Below are 25,306 nucleotides of genomic sequence, written 5' to 3' on the forward strand. Positions count from 1 at the left end.
CTAACAGTCTGCAGTTCCCAGAAATCTAGAAATATGAAATCTGCCTGTTGCCCTCCATTCGTGGTTCACGGGATATCTTGTGAGGAAAGAGCAAGCTGAGTTTTGCATGAATGATACTTCCTAAACCCATGCAGATGTGTTGATGAAAGGTTCTCTACCTCAAGCAAATTTCTTGTATTCAAACTCAGAATAAGTTCAAGAATTCTGCAGCAAACTGACGCTAAGGATATCAGTCTGTAATTTTGTGAGTCTGTTCGTTCACTCTTATTATATACAGGAGTCGTCTGCACTTTTTTCCACTCATAGGGACTTCACACTGGATGATAGATTCACGACAGATGCAATCTGAGTAAGAGGCCAATGTCACAGAGTCCTCTCTGTAAAACTGAATCATGATTCTATCCAGGTTTTGTGACTTACTTGTTTGCAGCTCTTTCAGTTCCTCTCCTCACCAGGGAAGTCTATTAATGTGCCCTCCATACAGGGGTCTGTGTGACAATCAAATGATGGTATGTTTGTACAATCTTCCTGAGTGAATGATGATGTAAAAGTGAAATTTAAAACTTCAGAATTATGAAAAGAATAGACTGCTACTCATCATGTAGAGGAGATGCTGGGTCGCAGACAGGCACAACAAAAAGACTGTTAAACATGTGAGCTTTTGGCCAAAAGGTCTTCTTCTAAGAAATACAACACAAACAAATTCATGCAAGCACAACTCACACACACACACACACACACACACACACACACACACACACACACACACTCACTCACATGACCACTCTGTCTCCGGCCACTGAGGCCAGGCAGCGAGCAACTGCGTATGATGGGAGAAGCAATCTGGGAGGTGGGGGCTAAGTAGGTGGCAAGGGGGAGGGATAGCACAGTAGGGGTAGGGGATGGTAAAGTGCTGCATCTGGGTGCATCCTGTTCACTAATAACATCAGCATATTGCATACTGTATCCAGCCCAGAAACTTTGCAGTCAAAAGCAGAAAGTTCTATGAATATGTTTTCTGAGTGGTTCACTGAAAACAAACTCATTGGAAATACTGAAAAAACAGTGTGTGTCAACTTTCATTTATTTCCTTCATCTAATCAAATGTCTATTGAAGCACAATTAGAAAATGAACCCCTTGATAATGTAAGCAATACAAAATTTTTTGGTCTGTGGGTTCAGCAAGACTTAAAGGTTGGACACACTTATAAATATCTTGTCCAGAAAACTCTCATCCATGCGCTGCAGTCTAAGAATATTAAAGCCAAGCAAAAGAACAGCACCACAGGCATACTGAGCACAGTCCATTCACTGCTTCATTATGGCATCGTTTTCTGGGTGCACTCAACTCACATTGTAAAGGTTTTTAGAGTTTAAGAAGGGGCTCTAAGAATAATTTATGGCCTTAAAAAGATGAAGTTCTGTAAATTTCATTTTACTGAGCTTGGCGTTCTGAATGTTCCAAGCTTGTTCATTTATGAAGCTGTCCTGTTCACTAGAGTCTCCCTGTAGAAAACAGACAAACTAACAAAGAAAAAAATGTGCACAACTGTTGTACCAGAGGTAAATCAAATACACACCAAAAATATCACAGAACAACACCCTGTCAGAGGAGCATAATTAACATTGGTGTAATACTACACAATAAGATACCAGAGGAAATAAAGACCGCTATGTATCCAATATAGAAAATTAAAATAAATGCGTTTCTAATAAAGCACTGTTTCTATTCTGTAAAATAATTTCTGATTGTGTAACAAATTTGCCAGCTATTTACTAATACTATGTATTACTACAACTTTTGTTTGACCTGTCCAATTTCAAGTGTACAGTTGATGCTGTATGACAAAACTGGACCAACAAAAAACCAGTCAACGGACATGGTGGGGACAGGGTAGAGCAGTTGCTAAGTGCAATTAGCCAGTTAGTCGGAGGGAGGACAGCCAAATGTGTTTAATTCAGCATCTCTCTATCTGTAGCCCAATGCTTTGTTTTACACCTATTATGCAGTTATCTCTTGTTTCTATAGAAGTTTCTTTACAGTGACTGTATACCATGGAGGATCTCTCCCATTATGAACTGTTCTACTGGGCACACATCTATCCAGTGCAAAGTTAACTATTCTTTTAAACTTGCTGTAATTCCTCTACACACTCCTGCCCTGTAATGACAGTTTCAAGTTCCTCATTGAGGTATGACACTACTGATTTTTTATTTACTTTACTGAAGCTATATATCTTTCTTCTTGTTTTAGTTGTAATTTGCTAATCATTGTTGCCACAACCACAGAATGGTCATTGATACCAGTTTCAATGTGGACATCCTCAGATTAGATAAGATTTGTTTTCTGTTCCATAGGTCCATGCTGAGGAGATCTTCGTGGATGTGGAACATGTCAATATTTTTTTTAAGCTGAAATAACAATACTAATAGTATGAATATATACAATACATCATTTGTTTCTATTAAAAAATTCACCAATGGAGTAGGAGTTGGCCACTAGTAAGTCTTTCAGGCTCCTTTTAAACTGATCCTTATTTGTAAGAGGTCATGTATGTTTTTCGCCATTAGATCCAACATATTTTCATTGTGAATGGGGCTGCTAACTATTTGTTGTAGGTAGATTTCAGAGATGGCATATTAATGTTTCACAGGATGACTTATCATGCCCATCACTAACAAAACTGTATTTTTTTCCAATTGTTGGATGATGCAGTGTGATTAGGGAACTTACATGCAAATAAACTGAGGTTTTCTCTACAGTTTTCAGTTACACCTGGAGATGAGTCTGATGGGTGACAGAAGGACCCAGTTACCATTTGGTGCCCACTCCTGATCAGTGGATTTGAGTGTATTGTCTACTGCAACAAATACTCCAACTCCATTTCCAGTTTGCCTATCCTTTTGATATACACTTTAATTTTCCCCAAAATTCTCACTGCTATCAATTTAAGGTTTCATCCCACTTTCTGTACCAATATTATGTGAGTTACATTGCTTTTCAAGAGTGCTTCAAACTCTTCTGCTTTGTTGCAAGTGCTAAGGCAGTTTACCATTAGGATTTTAATACTGTCACCTATGGGAGGCATTTCTTTCAGTCTTATACAGGTACGTCTGGGTTTCCTACAGCTATCATAATCTGGACTGGATGGAGAGTCACCTAATCTAAATCCATTGTGAGCACCTCACACACAGTCAGCAACCTGAGTAGCAGCCTATTATGTGTAGTGCACACCTGACCCATTTATGGGAACTGTACAGTTCTCAACCCTATAGTGCAAGTCCAGGAAGTGGCAGTGTGGCTTGTCACAGAATCTTCAAAGTCTCTGGTTCAGTCCTTCCACTTGACTCAGAACCAAAGAGCCATGATCAGTTCTGGGGACAATTCTGCGAATTGTGAGCTTTGTTGAACTCCATGCACAAGCCTGGTCTTCTCAACCTTCTCTGTCAGTCACTGGAATGACCCAAGAATGATGTTGGAACACAGACAACAGATATAATTTGTTCCATTGTGTGCCACAATCTGCAGCTGGCTGCATCATGTTCCTCAATGGCTGATGGAATAGACTCTCCAACACACTGAATGAGGCCCCCAGGCATACACAGTGAGTGCACCTGGTGTCCTTTCCTCCTTGGTGCCATTTCCCTAAGGGGTACCATCAACTGCAAATGATTAATAGACCTCTTGACCCCAGACAAAACAGGTTACCCTGAAACAGGTGAAATGAGTCCCAGTGGCTCAGTTTCAGTTTCAGTGAATGACAGCACCCCTAACTTGTTGATTTGGGGAATTGTTTACAACATCCTGGGTCCTCCCTGGTCCTCATCAACCCTGTACAGGACACCTAGACCTACCACTGACATACACTCATGATCAAGTGGATGAGTAATTACAGAGCCTGTACTTTCTGCAGAGGAGACAGGATCCACAGGAGAGGACAGTGCTTGAGGTATCTCTGGTGCTGGTATCACAGGTACATGACTCTCGGCAGCTCTTCCAACACACCATTTTGCAGGAGCTGCCAATTATTTGACAATAGTCAGGGTAATTTTGAGCATCATCCTGTGTTCGAGAACAGTATTCACAGTGGGGCTGCAGTCTGGCTGGTGCAGTGTATTACAGGGCAGTGAATAAATAACTTTAAATTAAGCTTTCTGATTATCTTTTAATCTGCTGAGCTAAAAATTTGCTAATTTCCTAGAAGAATTGAAGCAAATACACAAATGAGATTTCTATTAAGGCAACACAGAAACCCGTGTTAAAAACTATCAGTTTCTTAAAAAAATTTGAGGTTATTTATAATCATTAGCAAATTTAAAAAACAGAGTTAATTTATGATAAATATAGATGATATATAGGGCTGAAATTAACCTGAGTTCACCTACATCTGTTACTCAGTCTAGATAATTTCACAATTAAACTCAGTTTATCTTGACTGAAATGAACACTTCCTCTCCTATGTCATCTAATCTGTCTCTTTGGTATACGTTCCATTCCTTGCTAAATTTGAGTGCAAAAACTTTCCATCTCAAACTACCACCTAGCCTACAAGATCTCCATGTGCACTCCACAAGTACTCTTCTACCCAAGTAACTGCTTACTTTATGTAGAGCACTCCTGAATTATGGGGAATCCTACAATTCTTCACCCATAGGAGCTGAGGATGGCCTCAATCTTCCTAGATCATCTTCAGATCTATGTAGTTACGTCAGAATTGTGTCTGCATCAGAACTACACTTCATAATATGTGACAGTATGTTTCTTCATTGGACTCGCACTACACATGAAAGTTTGATCTTGCAGTTTGTAACTTATGAGCAGTGTCACTTATTTTTTGATAAATAGGTCATATATGGCAGATGCTCTTTCATTTTTTAGGTCTTTATTATTCTTGGTTCTGAAAGAAGTACACCATGAATCATGATGCTAAAGTTCCAGTATTTTTTGGCTCTGTGATGTAATCCCTGATAGGCAGGAAGAGAATCTATCTTTTCATCATGTAAACTGTTATGTATTACTTCACTATCACACTGACTACTAAAAAAGCTGTCCTGTGCCATTGATGCAACTCACTACTGCGCTGGTGTTCTCCCAGCCCTAACTACAAATTATAATGCAACTAACTGGGCTCGCCCCGCCAACACAGTAGCTCTAAACACACACACACACACACACACACACACACACACACACACACAAGTTATTTTCTTAGGGCTGTCCCTCTATCCTGCACTAGCCTCTTTCGCATCCTGCTTCACTTCCCAATGTACAACACACAACTGTCTGTACCCACAGATGGATGAGCTGCCTTTGCTCCCACAGCCATTCCTTTCTCCCTGCTGTATCTCCCTCTCCTTCTGCCATCCTAGACCATCCACCATTTCCAAGAATACCATCCAGTTGACTCAGGGGATAGCATCAGGACAGTGATCTTGTTGATACTACTTCCTTGGTTCATGAGCGTCACGTTGTGATGACGCTCGCCTGCTTTCTTTGTTTGTTGTCCTCAGAGTTGATGTACTGCATTGCTACACTGGTCAAAAAATGGGTTGTGAAAGTGCAACTACTGTCTACTGTAAATGATGTAGCTGACAGATGCACAGTTGTGTATCACAGTCTTTTACTTTCACTGTTGACAACCCCCAATATTACACAGTTATATGGCCAGTGCACTATAAGTTTACTTTCGATGAGCCTCATTAATAGGTTGCAGGCAAACATCGACATACTGCTACAATAGTTTCCTGTTGAACATCTATGAGCAGTAAAAGCCTAACCACACAGTTCTTGAAGAATAAAAAGGTATGTATGGAACAGCCACTGTCATTGTTTTTATACACGGCCTAATTGTGTTACATTTATTTCATGGATGCATTGTTGTTGATCTAATCAACACAGATTCCTCCTCTGAAACTTGGCAGTGGACTGACTGTCTCAAGACCAAAAATTGGGCCCTTATATATCATCACAATAATAGCTGCTAAAACTACAAATTATTCAAAGTTAAACTTACAGAAATTACAATTTAAACTTAACTCATTAAATTAACTGAATACATCAAAATATTGGTTCTTTTTAACAGTTTCTTCTACTACGAGGGTTAAGCTGAATTATTTGTTTAAATGATGAAATTAACGTATGTCATTATGCAAACAATACTTTTGACAAAACTGTTAATTAATTTGGAAATAATTAAGAGCCGGCTTTGCTAACATGTTTTTGAATAGAGCCAAATAAATCCTTTAAGAACACTATTAGTTGTTCCTCCAAATGTTTATAATTATTATAGAATTTATATTTGTTTATAATTCAACAATAGCATTTAAGTTATGAAACAACTATTGATTTCACCCTATAACTACGCATAATGAAAATAAATTAGAAAATCAATTACATACATAAAAGTAAACACAAAATTAGGTCTGATGTTATGTTCTTCAAAACTGAGTGACAACCTCTCTCTTTTATGAAAATGCAGATTATACTCACATTTGTTAATAGTAATTAGTCAAAAAAAAAAAAAAAAAAAAAAACGAATTTAAGGAGGCAGATGGCAAAACAAGAGGGGAAGTAAAAATATCCCAGCTTGCTTTGTCACAGTGTCAGATATATGCACAATATTTCAACGAGACAGCTGCTCGTCATCTTCAGGTGCTGGCCGACATGTTGCTGCAATGGCTCGCCATTATATACGCTGGCTCACTAGAGAATTGCAGGTGCCAAATGCTATGGTATAACATCATCATAGACGAATCATAGAGCATGGCGACCTCCAGTGTCCCCTGCCATACAAATGGGTCACAGGCCTCTCATTCGCGATGCAGGAAAAGTGTGGCCGCAAATAGCGGCACAGTGCACGTGCGGACAGACTGTTGGCACCCAGCTTAAATGCGTGGACTTTGATTTTCCATCTGTGTTCACTCAGATTCATTTGACTGCAGCCGACGATGCCGTAGTGCTGCCAGTGTTGGTTCCCATGCATTGCTGAGTTGAAATACTGTGTGTCTATTGATCAGGTCATTACTTATATGAATTTTGACTGCTTCTTTAGTGATGGAATCCCAGTATGTGGAAACGGGTGAAAGGGTCTTTGTCTCTCCATAGTTCATGCTGTGTCCTGTGTTAAGACAGTGTTCAGCCACAGCAGACTCTTCTGGCTGACCTTGTCTGGTGTGACATCTATGTTCAGCACATCTATCCTTAACAGTGCAACACGGCTGGACAATGTATGATTTCCCACACTGGCATGAGATTTTAGATATCCCTGATCTCCTTAGACCAAGGTCATCTTTAACAGAACCCAGCTTAATTTGCACTCACACTGGAGAGCATAAGGTACATTTTATTTGATGTTTTTTGAACAGCCTGCCACTCTTAAAGGACATGCTACCAACATCTGGTAGAAAAACCATGCTCATGGAGTTCTCTGTTTCTTCTGACTGTTCTGGAGCTTTAGTGCATGCAGGTTTAAATGTACTATGGATCTGTTTATCAGAGCACCCGTTCTGTGCATACACAGAGCAAAGATGGCTAAGGTCTGCTGGTAAGCTCCCTGCATCAGAGATAATTCTGGCCCTATGAACGAGGGTCCACAACAGGCCACTGTGTTGAGATAGGTGATGGCAACTTGTAGCTCATAAATACAGGTCAGTGAGAGTCGGTGTGCAAAACACACTGTGACCCAAGAAACCATCTTCTTTCCTGTGGACCAAGACATCAAGAAATGGGATCTCTCCATTTTTCTCCACTTCCATGGTGAAGAAAATGCTGGGATGGAGGGAGTTAAGATGTTCCAGAAACGCAGGGAGTGTTGCTGCTCTGTGTGGCCAAACAACAAAAGTGTTATCCACATATCTCCAGAAACATTTGGGTTTCAACACTGCTGACTGAAGTGCTTCGAAGTCTTCCACAAAAAAGGTACGGTACTATGGGAGACAAAGGGCTACCCATAGCATCACCGTCAGTCTGCTCAAAATATTGTTTGTTAAATAAATAGTATGTCAAGGTAAACACTTGTTTGAAAAGATGTAAGATGTCCTCCTCCAACTTTTTTCTATAAGTTGTAATGAATCCACCAAAGGCACTCGCGTGAACAAAGAGACCACATTGAAAATCACTAAAATGTCAGTTGGTTCGAGACGCAAACTCTTCAGTCATTGTATAAAATCTTCTGAGATTCAAATGTGATGTTCACATTTTCCTACTATGGGCTTAGAAGAGAGGCCAGATGTTTTGCTAGGTAATACGTCGGGGCTCCTATATTGCTCATAATGGGGCAAAGAGGAGCCCCTTCCTTATGGATCTTAGACAGCCCATAGAGTTGTGATGGAACTGGTGCTTGTACTCTTAAGCTCTTTTTAAGATGTTCAGGAAACTGGCTGGATTTGAGGAGTGTGGATGTCTTCCATTGTACAGCATCAGTTGAATCCTTCTGGAGATGGCGATACGCTGAGTCCTGCAGTAAATCCATTATCTTGCCAAAATAGGATGTTGCAGGCAAAAGAACAGTAGCATTTCCCTTGTCGGCAGATAAAATCACTATTTCTGTGTCTTTTATTAAGGAACAGAGAGCTTTCTTTTCTTCAGTGTTGATGTTCTGCTTCGGTGCAGGCATCCTGGTTGTGGCCCTGCAAGCCTCTTGTCTTATTTCTTTGGTAGTCTCACTCGGCAGTTTTGAGATCCCCTTGCTCAACAGCACTGACAACATCCTTAATAGGCAAGGTCTTTGGAGTGGGTGAAATATTTAGCCTCTTTTCCAACTCCGATATCGCAGTGTGACTCAGTTGTTTATCTGTGTGATTAAGCACAGTATGTCTACATGGTTTACATTCTTGCGATGATTGGCATGTAAGGCAATGGTATTTCAAAGTTGATACTATCTTCTCATCAGTCCTTCCTTCTTACTAATAACTTACTGTCATCCTCTATTATCATTAATGAACATTACAGCACAGTTCTAGTCACCTAAGAGCTTCTGAATTCTGTTTTTGATTTGTACTGAACTGGTGATGGGTATGCTTAGTACATATAGAGTGGATAAGGTGAAGCAAAAACTGCTTCCTTACCAAGTCTATTGTTCAGAATTGTTCAAGTATTTCTTTTCTCATGCAGGAAAACAGAGAATGCTATTTGAAGGGAATGTTGTAATTTTGTGACACAGGAGTGATAAGATTGTCTTGTACATTTGGTGCTCTGCAGCTTGTAGAAATTGTGAATGTGTCACATTAATAATTAACTGTTTGATGTAAGCTGCTTGTTGGTACTAGATTGTTTTACTAGACCTGTTTCAGTGATGGGTTATGCTTGAAACTAGTCCAGTAAAATAAACTGTGGTGGCTATCACCCACAACAACAACATCGCTGACCAGCCTAGTGAGTGAAACTTTGTGGAGTCTCTCTCTCTCTCTCTCTCTCTCTCTCTCTCTCTCTCTCTCTGCCAGTTTAGTAAGCACTGTACTCTGTCCTTGTGTGGAAGTCTCATGTACATTGTCTTCAGTAAAGTGGTATTATTCTACACAGTAATCGTGTATTTGATATTCTACACCTGTATGTATCCCAAGTTTCCTCCTCGGTGAACCCATTGACTAACGACGACCACGTTCAAGGTCAAATTCACACCAGTGCATTTACAACAATGCCACCCACGCATAACCACTGGCCACTGAAATTTGCATATCAGGCCAATGGTTTCTGTTCTGGATAGTACAGTGCTTCTCAAGTGACTCATCCACCATCTTCAGACTCAGTTGTGCAAGTGAAATGCTTCAATACTGTAGTTCAACTTACGATCTTAGTCACAAGAAATTTAAAGCCACAAATGATCTACTATGGTACCTCATCAACATATCCTACTTGCAGAAACACTTTTCAATGACTTGACGGCAACATTCCAGATGCACGGATTCATTTTCACTCACCATGGGCAGCACATCTACTGCTCCACATGTGAATTTCTTCAACCCACCCACATGCTGCCAGTCCAGGATTTCAGACACAAACATGGCACATACCCAGTTTTGTCCAGACCAAACTCAAACTTGGCCTATGAATGTTGACAGTTTATTTCTAATTAGTGGTGCTGCTAATAAACATTTACATCAGGAATATTCCAGTGACACACAACAACATAACCCCATTGGTCATGGCAATGCTTGCCACCATGCACCACGGCAATTGCCTCGGTATCCTTCCGTACGCACAGCGGCCGAGTCCAACCAACTTTGCCCAGTAACTTCTGATTCTGATGCCATTGCATCTTGCTGGAGCAACCACCTTCACACATCAACACACCCTGCCTCCCTATGACCTGCTCCACATATGTATCTGTACAGAACATCACCACCTGCATTAGGCCTGGGCTAGTGCAGAATTCTGCCGAGCATACCACTCCTGTGCCTGCACAGAACATCCCTATCCACATCACCACCAGGCCTGGTCAGAATGTTGCCGAGCAAGCCGTACTCTCACCTATGCAGAACATTGTCAACCATGCTGCGCCTCTGCAACCACCACATGTGCCCAAGTCCACTGCATCTGGGTAGAGCAACTTCTGTCAGCAGCATACAATGTACACCCCTGCTGCAGCTTAATGGAGTGACCTGCAACATCTGCATCTACATGGTTACTCTGCAGTTCACACTTAAGTGCCTGGCAGAGGGTTCATGTGTACCACTCCTGATGCCAATACATTTTTTTTTTCTTTTCTGATCTCTTTTCAGTATTAGTGCATATAGAATAGTTATGTACAATGACTGAATTATTTAACAAAATTTCACTATTCACTGTAAAATTACCAATTTCTAATGATAAAAGCATAAGTTTGTAATTGAGGTACTGGTGGAAGTAGGGCTTTGAAGGGAGGTCACGAGTTGTGCTTTGATAGCTCAGTTGTAGAGAACTTGCCCATGGAAAGCAAAGGTCTGAGGTTCAAGTCCCAGTCCAGAAGACACTTTTAATCTGCTAGGAAGTTTCAATAGTATGTTTAGTTCATATGGAAACATTTTGTTTACAGAAATGTTTTTAATTTATGATACCTCTAAACAATGTGCATATCAAAATCCAAAACAGATAAAAATTGTTTTTTCTAAGATTGACACAGCTTATTTGAAAATCCCCATGCTCCTCTTTCAAGCAAATGTCTTACTTTCTCTGAAAATTTAGCATCTCAAAAGTTTTTTGTATTTAATATTTTCCTGTACAAAAACATTCCATTGTTAAAGAGTAATTATTTCCAAAATCTTGTGTTACAGTTTAGTAGCTTTGATTTTTATGCCTACAAAACAGATGCCTTTAGTTTGTTAATTATTACAATTAGAAAATTTCGTTTTCTCAAAAATTCTTGGCAAGCCTTGGGAACCCCAAGCACATAATACTTCTCTCTTATAACATAGTACCTACTATTGTGTCCTTTTATAGTTAAAAGAAGTTTGCTTCTTTGCCTGATGTGTCTTTGTGTATTTTATTTTTTTATGTCTCTTATGTTAATATCTAAAATGTAATAGTCTTGTATTTTACTATTTCATAATTTCCGTAATACATGTGTCTATAAATAGGTGTTACATACAAAACCTCGGGAGTTAGTAACAAGTCATCAGTGAATGCTCAATCTATGTCCAGTATCTCGCATTCATCATGTAATTTTCAATTGGTCATTGTTCATAACTCTTTGTGCAAACTTTTATGTCTGCCAGACACTATGCTGCAATGTCTCTTATCAGTCAGCCTGTGACAAGGAGTAAATACTTAAAGATCTAATCAAAACATGTTTACTTATGAGCCAAATGTTAATCTTCAGTATGCTGATTTTAGCCTTTGTAGGTTACTTACCTGTGATGTTAAATTGATACAGTTACTGACGAACAAGCTGATTATTGAAAGAAAATTTAGTGCTAGTAAATGCAATGCTGGGTTCATTATTTAATAATGGTTCACCACAAGCAATAATCACAGGATGAAGAATAAAGAAGAATATCCAGAAGACTTAAGGGACACAAAAATCTATGCAGTGAAGGTATATGTGGAATAAGTAAATCATTCTTGTCTCAGTTAAAAACAGGAATTCTGCTGTGAAGGTATGTTGCTGGGCAAATTCTTGGGGCCATTCTTCTTTATAGTTGGAATCAATGATTTGTCCAGTAATAGACATCACCACTAAGTTATCTGCTGTGCACAACATGCTGCTTTAGTATTCTACAGTGCTATGCAGAAAATCCTGGACTTATCACTGAACTGGTTTGCATCTAACAAACTGTTCTGCAATCCTGAAAAAGCACATTACCTTCTGCTAGGATTGTCTAAGTACATAGGATATTTATCAGTAAAACATTTAGGCATACATATTGACTCAGAACTGGACTGGGAGAAACATATTATCAATGTCTGCAGGTAAACTGCATGAGTGTACTGTCTTCTACTGCAGAAACTGGCAGGCTGAGTCACTAATGAGTAACTAAGAATGGTTTACTTCTACTTCAATTGCTTTCAGTCTCACAGTGTTTTATGGTCTGTTGCTATGGGGGCACTTTGGTTGTCACAGACATCCTAAAAATACAAGCGAAGGTACTTACAAGGGAACCTCCCCATCGCACCCCCCTCAGATTTAGTTATAAGTTGGCACAATTAAATATCAGCTCCCCATCAGTTCTGTTTGCAGATAATACTTCTGTCTTAGCTGAAGATCGGGATTTCAGAAAAAATTCTCAGATCTGTGATCAGAACCCTTAGTACCTTAGAAACTTGGTTTCAGTTGAATGGGTTGAATCTAGACATATCCAAGACTCACATGATGCAGTTCAAAACCAAACAGTCTGAATATGATCAGATTAAGATTGTACACAACAACCACAATATAGAAGAATGTGACTCAGTCAAATTCTTAGGTTTAAATGTAGATAAAAATTTGAGCTGGCAGGCACACATTTAATACCTAGTAAACAAACTGAGCAGCTTTGTATCTGCAAATCAAATATTATCAACTGCAACTGACATGGACACATGAAAAGTAGCATATACAAACTACTTTGAATCCATTCTCAGGTATGGTATTGCTTTTTGGGCTAACTCAACAAACATAGTGCAGATACTAAAAATGCAGAAAAAAAATTATTCAAAATATGTACACAGCAAATCACAAAGAACCATGTCACCCATTATTTAGAAGACTTAAAATATTAACTATGCCATCCTTATACCCACGTCAACCATTCTTTAGAAGACTTAAAATATTAACTATGCCATCCTTATACATATATGAGATTATTATATTTTTGTACACCAGACATGAATTATTTGAGGGAAACCATTTTGTCCATTCACATGATACTAGAAACAAAGAAAATTTTATGCTCCCCACCCACCATCCCAGACTGTATGCACAGGGACTTCAAAACATGGGAATGAAAATTTGTAATAAATTAAAAGGCAACAAGCTGATGCAGATGAATTTAGGTTCACTTAAAAGAAAGATATATCAGGTACTGACACTAATGTGTTATTACTCAGTGGATAAATTCATGCAGGACAAACTGGAAATTTGAGCTGGGTACAATGTGTTACATGTTCCAAGAAATATCCTTGTAGCATTATTATTTATTGTTGTGATATTATTTGTTAATGTGAAAATCATTGTAACTGTATAATAAATTTTTGACATGTCTCCTGTATGAAAACCAAATGGACTGCAAATGACATCATGAGATGAATAAAGTACAATACACAATTTACATAGTACCTCAATTTATGAATTTTTCAGAGTGCACAGATCCATATGTCCATACACAGATAAATTATCCCAACTTTGGGTAAAAGGTTGCCTGTACGCTCCTGTATTTTGCTAATATTTCCAGTAGCTGTCACGGGTAATACACGACTCAGAGTAACATTTTTCACAGCTGCTAATTCAGTTTTTCTCACACCTGATGCTTGTCACTAGTCCACATCTTTTCGTACATTCTGTTACATATATTGGAGTGTTAAGTATTACTTAATACCTGAAAACTAATACAAAACATTATTAACTACACACTTAAAATGGATATTTGACTTACCTGGAATAATAATGGTTGCAATTGCATACAGAAATCCAGATAGTACCATTATTCTTGTCCTATACTTAAGGCTATGAAATTCTGATATGAAAGTTAGTCGAATAGCCATTGGTCCAGAGAGTCTGAAACAAAAATAGGAAAATTTGTTAATTGCAGACATGATGTCTCTATTAACCGTAGCCTTGTAACTACAATGATAAAAGACACTATGCGGTTCCCTTTTCATGAGCAAGTCACCCAGATAAAATCTTATTCTGTTATACAAAAATCTGTCACTCTGTCAACTATTTTACAGTATTTTTGGAAGGTTCAACAAACTCTTATTGGAGACTATGTAAGACATAGTTAGAAAACTCCAAGGTAATATAATGTGAGATGAGCCAACACATTATGTCATACATAATGATGAATTATGTATTACCTACAGCAGTTATCAGAGAACGTATGAAAAACAGAAGCATAGATGTGACATTTTACACCAAGCAATATTTAAACAGGAAAAGGATGTGATACTGTCACAGGCACATATCCCCTGTTAACGATCACACAATAAGAAATTTTATATGGAAGATATTGAGTAATAATTTTAAAAATTCTTATAAGTTATCTGTTTCATTAATAATCTTATTATTACATGCAGTCACAGGCATGCAAAATGTTCACTGCTACCTTTACCAAGTCACTCACTTAATGTCTATATTTTTCAAAAGAAATTTACTTTGCATTGTGTTAGATTGGATGGAATTATGTTGGATTGGGTTACTGTCCTTTTTTTCCCTTCCACAGATTAGTTTCAGTTTCTGTTCCATAGACCCAAAAATGAAATGATTTTCATGGGTGTGGAATATGTCAGAAAGTATAACATAAAAAAACTATTTTATCTTATTCCATTTGTACACTTCAGTGTGATATAGCATATGCACATTATTTGTCTTCATATACTGAATGTTATGCTATCTAAACATGGCTACCTCTGCCTTTTATTAAAATACAAGAGGATTTACTGGTTGGAGGAGTTTCAATGAAACCAACACATTTTTGGATGTTATAAAGCCAGATTGCCACACACTAGAAATTGGAGTTTGGATAAGCAGGAAAGTGGACGTAGCGCTAATATCATTAAGTTATGAGTCAGTCTGTATGGCTGAGTACATTGTTATAATTATTCATCTTAATTTTTTTGTAATATGTTAGTATCCTACAAGTATTTATCCTTCATTGGATATTAAACCAAAAATCATGTTTGTGACATATATGCCAGTTGTATTGTTACTCACATGCACCACAAGGAAAAAAGGGAGAAGATTGGTAAATGCCCTAGTACTGTATCTGATGAGTATATTGTGAAGACTAAGTGGATTTTACAATACAAATTTGACAGGTGTAGAATGGAGAAAATCCGTATTATTTGAGGGCACAGCTTCAAGAGTTAATAGATAATAGTGAGTAATATCAGCAATACTGTCCTTATATTTTGTCATGAAATTTGTCAGTGCAATCTGAAATGAGATGGCTTAAGAATTTCTTTGTTCTTAAGAATATTTTTTATTTTTAGGAAGTGAAATTTTTAATGTTTTGAGCAACAGATTAGCTGAGAGAATAAGGTGTGAAAATGGAGCAACTTCTTACAGAGTGCAATAATGTAGTGGTATATAAGAAAAGTAGCAACCATCAGAATAAAGATACTGCAGTTTGGTGGTAGATTAAAATGTAGAGATTGTGATGTGCCTAAGTGGTGTGGCTGGAGTCACAAGGAAATTAAACACTACCTTAGTTACAGATCAACAGTGAGTGGCTAATGATATAAATATGATCATTTATTTATGTATTAATAGAGGTAACTCTTTTGTTTAAAATGTGATGTAGATGCATAAAAAAGTGGAAGAAGCTGTAAAATGCTGATGCTGATGATATTACAGAAGCTCTGTGGCTTTAAAGGGATTAATGTAGCAAAGAAACAGGCCACCATACAGTTCTCTATGGCCATTGTTAAAACGTACTAATAATGTTGTTTGTCTGTTGATCTTCAATATTCCCTAAGTTTTTAGTATGGGCTTTAATGGCAGTTATGTAGAGATTTTGGTCCTGAGCAGAACAGATGTTTGAGTATCAGACAGGTGAACTGACTTTACACTAATACTAAAAATGTATAGCGAATACATAGAAAGAAGGATCCTTTATTGTATGATTATATGATAGTGGAACAAACACTGGTAGCAGTTACTTCTGTAAAATATCTGGGAGTATGCTTGCAGAACGATTTGAAGTGGAATGATCATACAAAATTAATTGTTGGTAAGGCGGGTACCAGGTTGAGATTCATTGGGAGAGTACTTAGAAAATGTAGTCCATCAACAAAAGAGATGGCGTAAAAAACACTCGTTCGACCTATACTTGAGTATTGCTCATGAGTGTGGGATCCATACCAGATCGGGTTGACGGAGGAGATAGAGAAGATCCAAAGAAGAGTGGCGCGTTTTGTCGCAGGGTTATTTGGTAAGCGTGATAGCATTACGGAGATGTTTAGCAAACTCAAGTGGCAGACTCTGCAAGAGAGGCACTCTGCATCGTGGTGTAGCTTGCTGTCCAGGTTTCAAGAGGGTGCGTTTCTGGATGAGGTATCAAATATATTGCTTCCCCCTACTTATACCTCCCGAGGAGATCACAAATGTAAAATTAGAGAGATTCGAGTGCGCACGGAGGCTTTCCGGCAGTCGTTCTTCCCGTGAACCATACGCAACTGGAACAGGAAAGGGAGGTAATGACAGTGGCACATAAAGTGCCCTCCGCCACACACCATTGGATGGCTTGCGGAGTATAAATGTAGAATGTAGATGTAGATGAAACTATAAATTTTACAATATTCTGATGAATAGTGCATTTGGTATTATAGGTATATTGTGATAAATAGATAACATTCAACTAATTTTAAGTTTTAAGAATCCTGCACAAGTGGTGGCCAAAGGTTGATCATTTCATTCAGAGCAACTCAAATCTGAATTTGTAGTGGTGTACAGAAGAGGAATTTTTGTAGGAAGAATCCCCTATTGTTAGTTATTGTCACATCTCACAGGGAACATTTTGCGTGATAATTTATAATGATGTAGAATGAGTCATTTTACATTCACATCACAAATTAATTTGTACACACGGTTACATTCTGAACATTTCTAAGGTTTTTATTTCTTTTTTTTCTTTTCTTTTTTTTTTATTACAAAAAGAAAAAAGATATACAGATACGAGTTAATAATGCCTACAGTAATAGAAATTCTTATGCAGAATAGAAGGAGTTGTCAAGGAGAAACTTTTTCAGTTTGTTTTCAAATTTTACTTCACTGTCTGTCAAGACATTTAATATCACAGAGTAAGTGATTAAAAATTTTTATTGCAGCATTGTGCAGCCCTTTTTGTGCTAAAGGCAACCTTAATGTGGAGTAATGAATGCCATTTTTCCTTCTGGTATTGTAATTATGTACATCATTGTTCCTTTTGAAATGTAGTGGATTATTTACAACAAACTTCATGAGGGAGTAAATATATTGTGACTCAGCAGTCAGAGTGCCCAACTCCTTTAAACAGATGCCTACAAGATGATCGTGGGTCAGCACCACACAGTATTCTTAAAGCACATTTTTGCACGATGAAGACTTTCTTTGTTAAAGATGAGTTGCCCCAGAATATTATTCCATATGACATTATAGAATTTATAGAATTAAAACATGTAAAATATGTCAACTTACTGATTTCTCTCCACCAAGATTTTCCATGATTCTAAACACATGTGTGGCTCAACGAAGATATTTTAAGTGCTCCAAAATGTGTGCGGTTTTTTTTTTTTTTTTTTTTTTTTTTTTTTCCAGTTTAAATTCTCATCAGAATTGATCACTAATAATTTTGGAGTTCCCACCCTACTTATTATTTCATCACCATGTGTTACACCTATTGTTGGCATAGTACCCATAGATGTACAGAATATGCTGTGGCTTTTTAAAGTTGAAAGTGACACCATTCACAGAAAACCAGTCTATGATACTTTTGAGACCTATGTTCACCTTTTCTTCTGTTTCTGTAAGTATGCTTGGATTGATTACAATACTAGTGTCATCTGCAAAAAGAACTAGTTCTGCTTCCTGTATACTAGACAGAAGATCATATATATGAGAAATAGTGGTAGATCTAAGATTGAACCTTGGGGAACCCCATAAATGATTTCTCTCCAGTGAGAATTATGTCCCTGGAATATATTGCTTGAATTCCTGAGTACAATTTTCTGCATTTTTTTGGTGGGATACAACATTATCCATTGATTGGCTATACCATCAGTCCCATAAGACATCAATTTATCTATGAGAATACTGTAATTCATAAAGTTAAATGCCTTAGGTCACAGAAAATACTAGCCAGCGCTATTTTATTATTTAATGCTTGTAAAATCTGGTGACTGAATGTGTAAATGGAATTCTCAATAGAGCAACCCCTCTGAAACCCAAACTGAGATTTACTAAGGACACTATTCTAGAATACATCATCTTCTCAAAAATTTTGGAGAACAATGTCAGCAGTGAAACAGGTCAGTAGTTATTGACATCTCTCATATTACCTTTCTTAAAGAGGTGTTCAACAATGGCATATTTTAGTCTCTCTGGAAAAATGCCGTGAGTTAGTGATACATTGCATACTTCAGATAAGACTAGCCTAATTACATGGGAACAAATTTTTAAATACTCTGTTGGAAACACCATCAAAATCAGATGAGCTTTTATTTTTGAGAGAATGTACAATTTCCTTAATTCCAGGAGAACAAGTTGGTGATATATTCATGTGATTGAATTTTATGAAAGTTATCTTTCCAACATACTGTTGTGATTTTGCTCTTTAACTAATAGTCCCTATGTTTTCTACCACATTTAAAAGTGATTAATTAAGTGCATTTGATAATGGTGACACATCAAGTATAGCCCTTCCATTCATTTCAGTAATGATGTTGTCCTGTTCTGTGGCTGGTTGTCCTGCCTCTCATTTCACTACGTTCCATATAGCTTTAAGTCTGTTGCTGGAAGTACTGATTTCTGACATTATGTGAATATTCTTTGATTTTTTAATAACTTCTCTTAGTAATTTTGAGTAGTTTTTGTAGTGTGCAACTACTGCCAGATTCCTACTTGTGTTTGCCAAAAGATACATTTTCCTTTTCGTTTCACAAGATACTTTAATCCCTCAAGTGGTCCATGGTTTTTTTACATGGCCATTTAGTGTCCTTTTCTGTTTAGCTTAGGTGGAAAGCTATTTTCAAATAATGATATGGATTTATCATGGAATAGATTAAATTTTATGATAGTATTTGGTTCATTATAAATTACATCCCAGGTCATCTCCAGTAAACTATTCTTAAAAACATATTTTCTGGAGTCATTAATTATTCTATCTGATTTCCATTGAGGCGTACCCATTCTGTAAGGCACTAAGTTATTTATCATAACTAATTGTGCATCATGAACAGAGAGAACATTTGTTACTGGATAAACAGATAGTTTCTTGCTCTGAGCTTCATCAAAGAAAACATTGTCAATTAGGGTCCTATTGTATTTATTTGCCTATGCTGGAAAGCTAAAAAAAATTAAAAAAGGAATTATATTTGTGTATAAGATTAATTTTTGTTTTTCTATTTTGTATGAAGTGAATCATGAGGCAAGGTGGGAGCTGATTATATTTACTCAGAACAATGTAAACATTCTTACATAACAATAGTTAACTTTTCAAGATGGTTCCTGAGTCTTGCTCAGGCACTGGCTGTGGACAGTTACTGAATGGGACTTAGGCTCCATCTGGAAAGTGTTAAACAGTCACAGGCTACCACCAGAACCATACTACATGGAGACTGTGTTGCTTGAGGCTTTCCCGACGGACATGTTGTATATATGGTTCTCGGGCGAGACGTCGGATGTCATAGTGAAAACTCCACAATATTTCGTCAGCGCAACTGGCCGACATCTTCAGGTGCGACGAACACACTGTGTGTGTTCGTCGCACCTGAAGATGTCGGCCAGTTGCGCTGACGAAATATTGTGGAGTTTTCACTATGACATCCGACGTCTCACCCGAGAACCATATATACTACATGGAGACTGTTTATACAAAAAGAATGTTTGTGTACTATCATAAAGGAAAACTTATACTAGAGAGCTACAGAGCATACTTTGAGGCAGTACAAGATGAGCCAAATATAAACATCTATCTCAAGTAAGAGGACACGGATTCTAAAGAAAAGTATGGAAATTTTGTAATAAGTAAGGATTTCAGCTTTCCCAAAAAATAGATAAGTTGAGAGATGCTATTTCTCCAAACTGCAAAGACATTGACATTGATTCTGAACCAAACTAACATACACATCTAACTGACATAGCTTACATACTCTTATTAGGAAACACTATAGATTTTATAGAACTAGGAGGGACATATTGAAAAGTTGGAGCTTTTAATCAGGTCAAGAGGAGGGCTCATGTGGTATATTTGACTGATTGATGCCTGAGAAATACAAGTGATTGTCTTGAGTCCCAGTGTAGCACACAAAATTAATGTATCACAAAGATTTGCTTTTTATATATAGTAACTGAACATGAATTGTCTGTCCACTCAAAACTGAATCAAAGCTTAGACAAGGTTTCTGGACCAAAAGCAAATGTAATTATCTGTGGTGAATTAAACATTAGTATGATGAAGCCTGATAAGGCTAGCAACATATACGTGAATATTCTAAGCTGTTATGGAATATCCTCCTTTGTTAATTGTCCAACTAGATTAACAAAAGAATCTTCCCCATCTATAGATCATGTAGCTACAGATATTGATAGTAAAAAATGTCATATTGTTGTCCAAAACCTGGGCCTATCAGACCACCTCTGCCAGATCTTAAAAACTAACTTTCATGTAGAAACTCCTCCTAAACTGTGTACATACAAAAGAATGTTTTCCAAATCAGCCCTGCATGAGTTTAAATCCCAGCTAGAATACGAAGATTGCAGGGAAGTCAATGCAGAAACCAATGCAAATCAGACATTTATCAAGTTCATGTCAATTTTTAAACTCAGATTTGAAGAGATGTTTCCCAAAACTCTTTATCAAATTAAAACTACAAAGAGAAATCAATGGGTGACTACAGGTATCGAAAAATCCTCAGAAACTCTTAGATATCTCAACTCTATAAAAAAATAATCAATCTAACCCAGAAGTTCTGCAATTCTACAAAAGCACAGGAAAATATACAGAAAGGTGCTGCTAGCCGCAAAAAAACTTTCAAACAACAAAATATTACTGCTAAAAAGGACCTCAATTCACATATTAAAAACAAAGATGTACCAGTAGGTAGCCCTAGAAAATTAGCTGATTTTGTAAACTCATATTTCAGTAGTAATGCAAAAAAATTACAGCAGATATTTCCAGATACTTATGATTTACCTACTCAGAACCAGCCAACAAACTCAATGGTGCTCTTGACAACTACAGAAAGGGAAGTGGCACTAGTAGTACACCAACTAAAAAATAAAATTTCAGTAGGACTTGATGAAATCCCAGTCTGTGTAATTAAAGAATGTATAGACTCCATAAAGGGCCCATTAACAGATATAATTAATGAATTTTTCGAATCTGGATACTTTCCGGAGTACAAGCAAAAGTTATACCTATCCTTAAAAATGGAGCCGTGGAAAATGTAGAGAACTACAGGCCAATTTCTATACTGTCTATTATTTCTAAAATAATAGAAATACTAGTCAAAACCGAGCGAGGTGGCGCAGTGGTTAGACACTGGACTCGCATTCGGCAGGACGATGGTTCAACCCCACGTCCGGCCATCCTGATTTAGGTTTTCCGTGATTTCCCTAAATCGCTCTAGGCAAATGCCGGGATGGTTCCTTTGAAAGGGCATGGCCGATTTCCTTCCCCCTCCTTCCCTCATCCGATGAGACCGATGACCTCGATGTCTGGTCTTCTTCCCCAAGAACCCCAACTAGTCAAAAAGAGACTGCTAAATTACCTGAATAAATATAACCTTCTTTCCAATGACCAATTTGGATTTAAGCCCAGAAAAAAGGCACACAATCTGCTATAGCACAGTTCACTAAAGTAATTTTAGAAGCACTGGACAAAGGTGAAAATGTAAGTGGTATCTTTTTAGACTTGTCCAAGGCCTTTGATACAGTTGACCACAAAATCTTACTTCATAAATTAGGGCAAATAGGAATAAGAGGAGTGACAAAGGAGTGGTTCAAATCATACTTGGAAAACAGAGTTCATCGAGTTGAGATATCACAAGTTTCAAACAATTCCCTTGTAAAACACCTGTCTGACCCAGAACATGTGAATATAGGCATCCCACAGGGAAGTGTATTAGGCCCAATATTGTTTCTTATATACTTTAACAACTTCCCACAAAGTATCAGACATGGAGAAAAGATACTTTTTGCTGATGACAGCAACATAGTAACAACAGGTGAAAATCCAACATAACTGTCAGAAAGAGCAAACGAGGCTCTCAATGATGTCCACAACTGGTCATTAAAAAATAAAGTAACCCTAAATGTAAAGAAAACTAACTATATTAACTTCCAATTGAACAAAAAACACAATGCCACTAGAATAAAAGTTAATAATAATGAATTAGAATGTGTAACAATTACCAAATTCTTAGGGATGAATGTAGACAGCCAATTGAAATGGACAAACCATGTCAACATTTTGGTAAAGAAATTATCCACAGCATGCTATGCTCTTAGAATCCTTGCACCGGTATGCAATAATACCTGTCTTAAAATAACATATTAAGGATATCTACACTCAGTCCTCAGCTATGGGATCATGTTTTGGGGAACAAGTGCCAGTAACATACAAACTGTGTTCAAAGTACAAAAAAGAGCCATAAGGATAATAACAAACAGCAACAACAGGGCCCAATGTCTAGAATTATTTAGAAAGCTAGGAATTCTAACTGTATCTTGTGAGTATATCTTTCAGAACATAATGTTCATTAAGAAAAATCTCAACATGTACAACACAAACAGCCTAATTCATGACCATGAAACAAAAGCTTGTCACCACCTCCATCTAGATAGAAAGAACAAGGCAAAGACACAAAAAAGTATGTTTTATAGTGGGATAAAACTGTATAACAAATTACCACAGGAAATTAAAGAAATAAATGAGCCTGTCACTTTCAAACAAAAGCTTAAAACCTTCTTAGTAAGTAAAAGTTGTTATACTGTAAAAGAATATTTAACATAGATGATTAGATTAGATTAGATTAATACTTGTTCAATAGATCACGAATACGACACTTCGTAATGATGTGGAACGTGTCAGGTTAATAAAAGATATCTGTACAAGATATTAAATTTTACACAAAATATTGGATGACACTAATGTTTAAGTTGTTTTTTTCCCTTAATTTATATCTAAAAATTCAGCCAATGAGTAGAAGGAGTTGTCATCTAGAAATTCTTTAATTTATTTTTAAATGTTAGTTGGCTATCTGTCAGGCTTTTGATGCTGTTTGGTAGGTGACCAAAGACTTCTGTGGCAGCATAATTTACCCCTTTCTGTGCCAAAGTCAGATTTAACCCTGCATAGTGAAGATCATCCTTTCACCTGGTGTTACAGCTATGCACACTGCTATTACTTTTGAACTGGGTTGGATTGTTAACAACAAATTTCATAAGTGAATATATATACTGTGAGGATCCCTAGATCCTTAAATAGATGTCTGCAGGATGACTGTGGGTGGTCTCCAGCAATTATTCTGATTACACGTTTTTGAGCAATGAATACTTTTCTACTCAACGATGAATTACCCCAGAATATGATGCCATACGAAAGCAGTGAATTAAAGCAGGCATAGTAAGCTAATTTACTGAGATTCTTATCACCAAAATTTGCAATAACCTTAATAGCATACGTAGCTGAACTCAGATGTTTCAGCAGACCATCAAAGTGTTGCTTCCAGTTTAACCTCTTATCATTGGACACACCTAAAAATTTTGAAAATTCTACCTTAGCTACAGACTTCTGTTCAAAGTCTATATTTATTACTGGAGTTGTGCCATTTACTGTACGGAACTGTATATACTGTGTTTTATCAAAATTTAAAGAGAGCCTATTTGCTGGGAACCACTTAATAATTTTGTGAAAAACATCATTTACAATTACATCACTTAGTTCTTGGTTTTTGGATGTTATTACTATACTTGTATCATCAGCAAAAAGAACTAACTTTGCATCTTCATCAATGTGGAATGGTAAGTCATTAATGTATATCAAGAACAGTAAAGGACCTAAGACCGAACCCTGTGGGACCCCATACTTGATAGCCCCTCAGTTTGAGGAATCAGCTGTTGTTTTAACATTACATGAACCACTTATTTCAACTTTCTGCATTCTTCCAGTTAAGTATGAATTAAACCATTTGTGCACTGCCCCACTCAAACCATAATGATTTAGCTTATCTAAAAGAATTCCATGATTAACACAATCAAAGGCCACAATTATTAGCAACATATGACATTATCACCAAAATATTATGTAATTATAAATGTGTGTATGACTAGTTATAAAAACTACACAAAATATGAGAAATCTGTTTCAATGTAAATGTGTGCTCATGTATTATAAATTGACGACATCCATACAATATTTATTGTTCCACGGATGAATAAATAAATGAATAAAAATAAATAAAAATCATAATACACTTTTCCTTCAGGTAAATAGTACTTTCACTTAAAATTTAATTTTGATTTTGACATTCTTCTTTACATTCCACATGAAAATTTTCAAACAAATGTCTTCTCTAAGGACCTGTTCTGAGCTTAATAATTCAGCTGTGCATGTACTGTCAGATTAAGTAAAATAAAAGGTGAAGCCAGTGACTTGGTATTAAGAAAAACTGAGCAAATTCATTATTGTACCAAAACACATTATAATGCTATACTTACACAACACCAGTCATAAATTTGATTACTACCAAAAATGCAAAACTCTGTGTGAAACTCCCAATCAAATTTAAAACTCCATCCACTGCATAAGCTACAACTATAAGTTTTCTTCTGCCAAGCATATCTGATAAAAAGCCCCACAGAAATGAAGATAACAGCATCCCTGCAAGAACAAAAGAGAAAATTGATATCACTTGTAATACTACATCATATGTTTCAAGTTGTGCACTGTTCAGAAGTTACATATTCTTTACACATGTCACTTTTATTCTATAATG

General features: G+C 37.0%; 1 protein-coding gene across 1 annotated transcript in view; it reads right to left on the minus strand.

The window, feature by feature from the left end:
* The window catches only part of LOC124615923 (synaptic vesicle glycoprotein 2B-like), a 252,280-nt gene that overhangs the window by 91,000 nt on the left and 135,974 nt on the right, over positions 1 to 25,306 (minus strand). The window contains exons 4-5 of the mRNA XM_047144107.1: positions 25,029 to 25,191; positions 14,047 to 14,168 (exon numbers count right to left, since the gene is read on the minus strand). Of these exons, the coding sequence (XP_047000063.1) occupies positions 14,047 to 14,168; positions 25,029 to 25,191 (285 nt within the window). The remainder of the gene's footprint in view (positions 1 to 14,046; positions 14,169 to 25,028; positions 25,192 to 25,306) is intronic.

The sequence above is a fragment of the Schistocerca americana genome, chromosome 5 (assembly GCF_021461395.2).
Source record: "Schistocerca americana isolate TAMUIC-IGC-003095 chromosome 5, iqSchAmer2.1, whole genome shotgun sequence".
In the NCBI taxonomy this organism is placed as follows: domain Eukaryota; kingdom Metazoa; phylum Arthropoda; class Insecta; order Orthoptera; family Acrididae; genus Schistocerca; species Schistocerca americana.